This window comes from Acomys minous, assembly GCF_964271855.1.
Source record: "Acomys minous genome assembly, chromosome: 7".
Lineage (NCBI taxonomy): Eukaryota > Metazoa > Chordata > Mammalia > Rodentia > Muridae > Acomys > Acomys minous.
The window spans coordinates 106,598,836-106,608,581 of NC_140488.1; the positions used below are offsets into that span (position 1 = coordinate 106,598,836).

At 43.0% G+C, this 9,746-nt stretch overlaps 1 protein-coding gene across 1 annotated transcript; it reads right to left on the bottom strand.

Annotated features, from left to right (window-relative positions):
* Nucleotides 1-2,129: 2,129 nt before the first annotated feature.
* Nucleotides 2,130-8,566, bottom strand: BMP15 (bone morphogenetic protein 15). The gene is made up of 2 exons (XM_084789486.1): nucleotides 7,892-8,566; nucleotides 2,130-4,479 (listed from the first exon to the last, which is right to left on the bottom strand). Exons 1-2 carry the CDS (start codon nucleotides 8,211-8,213, stop codon nucleotides 3,623-3,625), a joined length of 1,179 nt encoding a protein of 392 aa, XP_084645612.1. The 5' UTR covers nucleotides 8,214-8,566; the 3' UTR covers nucleotides 2,130-3,622.
* Between the last annotated feature and the right edge of the window lie 1,180 nt (nucleotides 8,567-9,746).

Consider the following 9,746-nt stretch of genomic DNA (forward strand, 5'->3'; position numbering starts at 1 on the left):
AAGAACACAGTCAAACTATTCATGCTGTTTCTAAGACAATAGGTTCCTCTGTGAACTGATTATCAAGACAACTAAGAATAATACCAACACAAATCACTGGACATGGAGAAGTCAAGCTGGTACCTACATAAAGCCCTCACCCCTACTTTCTAGTGTCTTTGATACAGAAAGATATTCTACCAAAAGAAAAATGTAAACATCAAGCCAGCTACAAACCCTTTGATCTGTCTTTGCTATTATTTGGTGATTTCACTTAGATTGCCTCCAAATATATAATATATATATTAGGAAGCTTCTACTATGTTTTCATACTATTCCTCAAATGCTTCTTAATTTTAGCTATTTATTTTTATAATTGTGTTCTTCCTGTGAGATATGCTAGGACAATGGTGGCACAAAGCTCATGGGAGTAACCAATATCTGATTTGACTTAAGGCCCACTCCATGAGATGAAACCTATACCAACTGCTTGTGATACCAAGAGCCTGAAACTAGCTAGCCCAGAGACCTAGGGTAAAACCAAATACTACTGGTCTAAAAAGACAAACAACCCCCAGCAATCCCCACCACCACCACATAGTGATACACTGACTCCTAATAGTATTCTGCTAAATGCATAGACCAGGGCTTTGTTCTGTCATCATCAGAGAAGCTTCCTCCTGCAGCAGATGGGAACAAATACAGAGATCTACAGGCAGGTATAACACAGAGAGCAAGAGAGAACATGGAATACCCAGCCCTAAATGGGATGTTTCCAATAAATCCCTCCCCTCAGAGCTTGGAGAATCCCACAGAAGAGGTGGTAGCAGTAGTATTAAGAGCCGTAGGGGATGAAGGACACCAAGGAAAAAAGGCCCTCATATCAAGTTCATATGAACTCACAGAGACTGAAGCTGCATACACAGGGCCTGGACAGGTCTGCACATATACTATGTTGTCCAGTTTAGTGTTTTTATGGGATTCCTAAGTAGGCAAATGATTGGATCTCTGATTCTTGTGCCTTCTCTTGGGCTCTTTTCCTTCTGTTGGTTTGTCTTGTCCAACTTGGTTGCGATATTTTTGATCCTATATTTTGTTATGTTTTGTTGCTATCTCTTAGAAGCCTGTTCTTTTCCAATGGGAGACAGAAAGGGAGTGGATCTGGATCGGAGGGGAGATAGAGAGGAGCAAAGGGAGGTGAAACAATAATCAAGATATATATTATGTGAGAAGAGAGAAGAATGTATTTTTTTCTTTTCCTTTTTGGTTTTTTGAGTCAGGGTCTCTTTGTGTCCCTGGCTGTCATAGAACTGACTCTGTAGACCAGGCTGGCCTCATACTCAGAGATCCACCTGCCTCTGTCTCCTGAGTGCTGAGAATAAAGGCGTGTGTACCACCACTGCCTGACAAGAGTCTATTTTCTAAAAGAGAAAAAAAAAGATAAATGTAATGAAGCCCCAGAGTCAGAAGCAAGTTCAAATGCCCATTCCTCTTGCAGCATATTTTCAGTGATGATACAGCCTATTTTGTGATTCTGGGGGAAAAGTGGACTTTTTTCTCTGCTTTTCTTCCCCAAACCAAGTAATGCTTTCTTGCTATCTACCTGGACAAGCAGGTCCTGTGTCCATACACCTTTCTCCACTCATGAGCCTTTCTGTTTCTCTCAGAGGAAGGTTTAAGACACATGTCTTTTACTTTAGACTTGAAGAAAAGGGCTGAACTGAAACATTTTTTAAAAGGGCAACCCATAAAACCGTTGACAACTAAAACCATCCTGCCAGGGTTTCCTTTGGTTATTTTGACAACTCAGAGCTTAATGAATAGGGTTAACTCATCATAAAGGCCTCATATGTTTCACAGGTATCCAGAGCTCATAAGGGTAGAAGATAATCTTGTTGTTTTTCTGAAAACCTCAAAGAACTAGGAAGTTGAACTCTGGACTTAGTCCTGTTGCTTGGGTCCATCTTCAGGTTTGTTAACTATTTATGCCTATCCAAGAAGCACCAAAGAAAAAGATTAATGGGGAGCCCAATTTGTTCCCCCAGTTCAGCTGACAACACATTGTGATTCCCCCACACTGCCTTATACAATAACATAGCTTTCATAATCGTTTATATTTGTACACCATTGAAATCACTACAGTGTATATGCAAAACACACATGTTATATTTATTCCTTAAGATATATAAATAAACATACAAATATATAAATAGTGGGGTATTCCATGTCACACACAATCAAAAAAAACATAAGTCAACTTTTTGTGTTCATCAAAGGACTTCCTAGGTTTTCAGCTCTGGCCGTTCAGAGCCAGAGTTACGAGACAAGTGAAACCTCTAAAGGGGTCTCCATCTCTTTTCAGTGAAGATAGTAACACCACAGCATATTAAGGGAGAGCATGTTGTGCTATGAGAAGAAAGGAGACACAGCAGCTTGAAACTGGGGTGTCATGAGAATTCTGAAGAGAATAGTAAAGCCTGCATTGATTTCTAAGTAGATATGCGAGCAGAATGATGCTAAGGAATAGATTCCCCAGATAATCAGTCCAGTGAGAATCAACTGTTGAGAAAGGGTTAATTAACTGAGTTAATTTATGATAAATGTCATGAAAACAGATAGGAATCTATAGTGGCAAGCACATGCCCCCACCCTTACATCAGGTCCAATCCCATGGAGAATGCTGATGAGACTAGTCAATAGCTAGGCAGGTACTGAGATAAACTGGATTTCTTCAACTGGTCCATATTGAGAGCTGTCTGAGAGAGAATTGAGAGGTACTTCTGGCCCTATCCCTCGGGGATTGGCAGAGCTTTGGATCATGGCTACAGAGAACAAAAGATAGAAAGTCTTTCTGCCCACACTCTTCCAATCTCCAAAGCATGCAAGATTTTCTTTAACAATCAAAGCATCATATATTTGCAATCTTGTCCCAACACTTAAGACACAATATAGGATTATAGACAAGTCATTCTGGGCTGGGAATATAGTACAGTGGTAGAGCACTTGCTTACTATCCTCAGCACCAGAAAAAAGAAACTCAAGAAGTCATCCTACAAGCATCATATAGTCCAAGAGAGAGTCCTATACATCCTCCCACGCAGCAAGGTTGTCTCCCAGAGACCCACCAAGAAGAGCCCAACTAGACACTCAGAACAGGTGAGCCCAGAATAAAGTCACTTCCAGGACTCCACATGTTCTACTACCTTGGACCAGTGTTTTTTGTTTGTTCTTTCCAAAGTCTCCATAAAAAAATGACAAATTAGTACATCTCCAGAAAAAACCTTATCCAAGCATTGAGGGCTCTGATTAGTTACATCATACTGATCCATGCTATGATACCAGTCCCAGAAACTTTTTTATAAGCTAAGCTCACAAATGGGGGAAGAGATTTAAACAATGCTTAAGATAACCATTTCATGGTATTTGAAATTGTTTTTTTTAATATTAAGATGGGGTCCTAGCATTTTGTTTATAGACTTTAAATGGTTCTTATATCTTAAGCATAAGCACACTATATTTTTTAAAAGATAAAGAATAGAAGCTGTGGATTGGGAGGATCACTGTCAGGTTTAACACTGATAATACTTTCTTTAAACTCATCTCTAGTTTCACTGGAAGACCCGAGATAGCTACAACTTCACTGTTACCTACATGTGCAGGACTGGGCAATCATATCCTCATACTCCTTGTACAAGATACTTCCATTTGCCTCAATCAGGAGGATACTCATAGGAAGAAACTTATAAGGGACACAGGAAGGCTGAGGCACACTGTGATTCACTAGTTCATTGACAAGGCTCTGAATGATGGCATGGTTAGGTGAATTGAGACCATAGGGTAGCACCCGAGTGCAGACTCCTTTGCAGTAATTTGGGGTGTAGAGACGAGGAGCAATGATCCAGTGATCCCAGCCAAGTTGATGGAAGCTGACCTTGTAAGGGTGGAGGGAACACTGGTTATTTACTGACCCATCATGTTTCCGAGACGGACAAGGGACATCAGATGCAATGCTGCATGCTTGCCGGACACTCCGCATGAGAGAAGAAGGTTCCCTATCAATTAGCTCCTCTTGGCCTCTTGCAGGAAGTTTAGCCTGAACACTCTTGTTGGTTTCATTGAAGTAGAGTAGCAAGAAGGCAACATCCAAGGATGCCATGCCATGCCACTGGAGCTCAAGAACCTCACTGCCTTTTTCCTGCTGACACATGAAGCGGAGGCGTAAGATTCTCCGTCCCTTGCGATTCCAGAGCCTCTGCTGAATACAGTGCGTAATATCCATCTCTGTCCAGGCTTTAGACATGGGAGAAGGCTTTGAGGAACCTGATGAAGAAGAAGTAAAGTGCTTGGGCAGGCACTTGGGGACCCAAGGTTCCACATGACAGGCGAGATGGTAATGAACTAGATGAAGCTGATGGCGGTAAACCACAGTGGCTCTGATTAGTTGGTATGCTACCTGGTTTGATGCTAGAGGAAAGTCCAGGGTCTGTACATGCCAGGCACCTGCACAAATGTGAAAGAACAAGGTCAACCATTAGTGTCTTATCTGAGCATTGCTTAGAAAACCTCTGAATGTAAACCATCAAAGGATACCCAAAGGATAGGGCTGAAGTTTATCATGACCAAGGTCCAGGATTCTATCCCCTGAACTGAAAAAGAATGCATGCAGTCAGCACCTGGTAAGTTTAAGATCTGAACCCAAGTTGATTGATACTAAACATAAATCCACCTTACTTTTAGACTGTTAACGATCAAAACTCAAATATAAAATCATTTTTGCAGGGCTGGAGAGATGGCTCCAAGGTTAAGAGCACTGACTGCTCTTCCAAAGGACCTGGGGTTCAATTCCCAGCACCCACATGGCAGCTCACAACTGTCTGTAATGCCCTCACACAGACATACATGCAGGCAAAACACCAATGCATGTAAAATAAAAAATTAATTAAAAAATCATTTTGTTTGTGTACTGTATATATGGGAGACCAATTATACTATTAGTTGACTATTAAAGGTGACCAATTGAGAGAACTATCAAACAAACATATATTAAGAAAGGATTCCCATGTCACATCGCTATACGATGTAGCTTGAGGGGGGGAAATCTAATATTGGGTGGCATGGATGACATCATTTCAAGGCCAGGAGGAACTAAGCAGTCATCCTTGCATCTCTGCCTTCCGCCGACTTCAAGAACTGCTTCTGAATCATTTCCTTCTTTGGTCATTTACCCTTTAGCTCCAGCTCTCCTGGTCCCTCCAGCTCGACCCATTACTTTTACAACCATGCCTCTGACTACCATTTCAATAAGCGGCTTGATTATCTGTTAAGAAACCTGTCCCAAACTGCAGGCAACCTAGGTTGAACAGCTTTAATGCTAATTGTAGTACTGACACCCTGTGGCCAAACCATGATCCAAATATATTCTATGAAAAAAACAACCAGCCAGCCATTTCCAAAAATAATAAGAAAGCAAATAAATACTGGAGGCTCTGCCTGTAGAGCTCTGAACGTCTCCTTTTCCTGGTACAGGTTAAGAGAAACTAGAAAAGCCAGACTCCACATGAAAAGCCTTCCTCTTTTATTGGAACATCTTACTGTGTCTGTGTATTATTCACCTAACCTTCCTAACTTTTGCCTGAATGTGTAAGCCTAAAACTTGTCAAGGGGATTGTCACTTTCAACAAAGAACTTCTTTAATGTCTCCGTGTTCAAAATTATTTTTAGAAGTTCCCATACCAAGCCACGCCTAACAGGTTTGCAGCACTGGCCTTCATTCTTGGGAGGGAGACCCAATCTACTCCTGTACTTATTTCCTCAAGTTATCCCACAGTCCCCTCTTACAATTTTCCAACAGGCCTGCCCATCCACTTGCCCCACCCTGCAAAGGAACCCCACCCAAACCTCTAGCAGGCTGTCTGCTGAGGAACTGCCCTTTCCTTTCAGACCCTGACATCACATGTTTCCTGAAGCAGGGTGGGGTGGCTGAGAACCTCAGCCAGGAAGGGTCTATGGAGTATTCAAGGGAAGGAATGACTCACACATCCCGTGTGACTGAATTTGACATCTACTTCTGGATCCTTCTACAGACCTTAGATGCCAGTTGTCCCGCAGTCAGCCGGGATGCTTGCAACCCTAGGCATCCTTCTTTTAAGCCTCATACCATCAGGGCACCCTTGATTTGTGCAGTTTTCTGCCACACTTGGGAATGAAGCCAGATGCTTTCTCAAGGCCTGCAAGTAAGTCCCAGTTGCTGCCATTCCCCATAAGGCTCCAGCCTACTAATCTCTCCCTTCTTCAAGTGGCCCCTCTAGGCCATTATATGTTCCCTCTGTCTCTATCGGGCCCTCTCTAGTTTCCTCAGTTATAACTCCTTACATACCTCAGCTCAAATATCACTTCTTCAAAGCTATCCCTCCCCCACACCCCTCCAGAAGGAAACGTTTTTACTATTCACTATTACCAGGCATTTCCCTTGCCACGATTGGCAATTATTTAGGGCTTTGCTTATTTATCACCCCCGTAACGACATGTGCTCTATGAGTGCAGGGGCTGCATCTGTCTTTATCATTGTCTTTGTACATAGCAATTTGCTGAGTGTCTCTCTTCCACCAAGCCACTTTCCCAATCCTAAATAGCACACCTCATTGCCTATATGCATACTCCCACTACCCCTTTCTCAAGGACCATCTCAAACACTGCTTCTTCACTGAGGCCTCCGTAGATCCCTGCTTTCCTCATTCTGAGCAGTGAGTCATTCTTCAAAGCCCTCATCATATTTTGACATCATTGTGTGATGGTTTCACATTGTTCAAGATGAGGAACCCCCTAGAGGCTAGGGAAGCAGTTATTTGCCTCTATGTACCAAACTCAAATGCAGTAACTTGTGCTCAGGGAAAATCTATTACTGCAGATTCATCGTGGTTTGGCAATTAAGATTACAGACACTGGACTGGCATTTCAATGCTTGTTTGATATCTATCCATTACTCCTGTGCGGCATTAGGGCTTCAGTTTCTTTGCCTATAAATGATTATACTACCAACCTCCACTCGTAGTGGTAACTATTTAAACTGATATTTCCAGAGTAATTTTTTTTTAATCAATGTGTGATACACATTAGGCTCGTAGTAAGGGATAGATAGAAAAATATTGGCTATTTTACTTGAAGGAAGGAATGTGAACCCTGTCTGTTGGTATCTTAAGAGAGTAGCCTTATTTTTTTCCTTTCTTTAAAATTCAGCTAAGTGCCCCCATGACAACACGTGGTAGTACTTCTCATTAGGATTAATTATAGTAACAGGGAGGTCATAGGGTCGTGTATGAACCTTCAGATGATAGGTTATTTCTGTCCTGTCTGAGGCCATGAGAGTTTTCCTAGCTCAGTATCTTGTAGTCTTTACCTTCAAAGAGCAAACAACCACATAAATAGGCCTTCTCAAGAATGCAGCTGGTGGCTGGGCGTGGTGGCGCATGCCTATATCCCAGCACTTGGGAGGCAGAGTCAGGTGAATCTCTGTGAGTTAAGGGTCAGTCTGGCCTACAAAGCGAGTCCAGGACATCCAAGGCTACACAGAGAGACCCTGTCTCAAAAAAAAAACCCCAAAAAACAAGCAAACAATCAACAACAACAAAAAGAATGCAGCTGGGCACTTCTTAATTAGTTTAAGAGGTAAAACAATCTATAAAATGCAGGGGCTCATATAGTTCTTAGCTGCCCTGTGGCCTGGGGAAGTAGGACCCAAAACAAATTTTTTTCTTATGCTGTGGCTTGAACCAGCTTTAAAAGCTTGCAACCCTTTTAAAAAGTACGCTGGACCAGTCTGCTCACCAATCAAAGAAAATACACAAGACTCCCTTCGCTCTACACATTTCCTCTCTTCCCTCCCTTCCAGGGTTTCATGGGCATAAGAGCTCACCTCGGAAAGGCCTTACTGCCTTGGCTGAGGGCTTCACCAGCCTCACCATTTTAGCTCCAATCGTGCGGTTCTTTCTCGGATGCCCATGCAGGTCGGCTGAGCGTTGGTATAGCTTCAGCATGTACCTCAGAGGATATCCCTGGGGCCATTGCTTCATCTCCTTCCCAGGAGCTTCTTTGGCAAGATCCAAAATCAAGGGCAATGTAGGGTCGTCAGCAGGAGGGGTGACGGAGGGCCATGCTATCTTTGTCGTTTGGACCCTATAGTCCATAAAAAGCACCATTGCCCCCAAAAGAATTCTAAGAGTAGTGAGGAGAGTCATCTTTAAAAGCTTGGTGCTTCTCAACAGATTCCTAACCAAGCCCAAAGGACATCACTCTGACCTCTTCCACATCCTGGTTTAACAAATACCAAAGACGGGGCAAGAAATGAAAAGAAAAGCGGCCTGGCAGACCTTATCTGGCTTCCTGTGGGAGAATCTTCTGGGCCAAAGCAAGTCTCCTGACTAGGCTTCTTGGCATGAAAACAAACAGAAACAGCAAGTGGGACAAGGCAGCATACCCTTCCCACTCTCCATTGGTGGGAACCAAACAGTGTTTCTCAGACAAGCTAAAATTACCTAAGAGGAGAGGCCCCTTCCAGGAACTGGACTGCACCCAATCTAATAGGTTAAAAGGAAGCAGCTTTACCCCTTGTTGCCACAGATTTAAAGGCAACCTCTCAATCAGGCCTTAAAGGGGCAGAGGCCTCCTATTCCCATCCAACTTCTATGCCTCTTAGTGAAACATTTCACAGAAATGTGGTATGCTGCTGCTGGCTTGTGATGAAGTGACCTGGGATGCTTATTAAGAATGTAAAACTCCTGGGTCCAGCCTCTAACACAAAATCTCCTGGGGAAAGGTCTCAGCAGATGCTCCAAGACGATTGTTGTATCACTAGTGGCTATGTGAGCTTCAAGAAGAGTCTTTGCCAGTGGTTCTCAATGCTGCCTGTGCATTGGAATCAGCTGGGCAGCTTCAGCTTGCCTAAATAGCATCCCTATGGCTTCTGCTATAATGGGTCTGGGATGTTACCAAGCCATGTGGAGATTTTTTTTTTCTTTTGAGTTCGCAGGTGACTGTAATGTGTAGTTAAATGTTGAGAACTCCAACTTAGAATTTTCTGGTTTACCATGTGAAGTGCTGAGGAGGTTTCCTCAGAGAAACCCAAGGCAACAGAAGATGGATTTGTGGGGGCTTGTCTGAGCTGGGTGCCTAATGGGAGGCAGCAGGGCTAGGCCAGTTTCTCTGGGCAACAGTTCTGTTAAGAAATGATAGGTTGTGGACTTGCTCTCCCCAGATTTGTTGGAGGCTTGGTAAGAACATGAGGCCTCAGGTCAAGGCCTGAGTGTGGTGAGTGAGGACTGATTTGTGGGAAGCATTACCTCAGAATATGAGGTCTATGAACATTATCATGCAAGAAGCAGAGGCTCTGGCTTTTTTATTTTGTGTTTTTGCTCTCTTTTTGATTTTTACATACCAGACGTCAGAAATTTCATCTTTTTTTTTTTTTTTTGAGCCCTACCGTGCCAGGAATTCATAGAGCATAGGTTCCAACAGCATGGGCTTCTTCCAGTTGGTCCTCGTCAAATGTGCTTTTCTCTCAGTAAAGCAGGCTGGAGCTTCAGTTGAACACAGGTTCCTTGCTCTTTGGCTTTCTACTTTAAATTTTGGTTTGGGTTACCACACAAAAGAATGGGCTTCATTATGCCGTTTCATACCTACCTGTACATCACTGTACTTTGCTCATAGTCACCCCTCCAATGAATCTCCTCCCACAAATACTCTTCCCTGGGATTTCACATCATGGAGAAAAT

Excerpts from the sequence above, each read along its gene's own strand:
- BMP15 (XM_084789486.1), bottom strand. The coding sequence starts at position 8,213 with ATGACTCTCCTCACTACTCTTAGAATTCTTTTGGGGGCAATGGTGCTT. Across the intron at positions 4,480-7,891 it reads GGCAGTAAGGCCTTTCCGAG|GTGCCTGGCATGTACAGACC; the intron begins GTGAGCTCTTAT and ends ACATTTGTGCAG.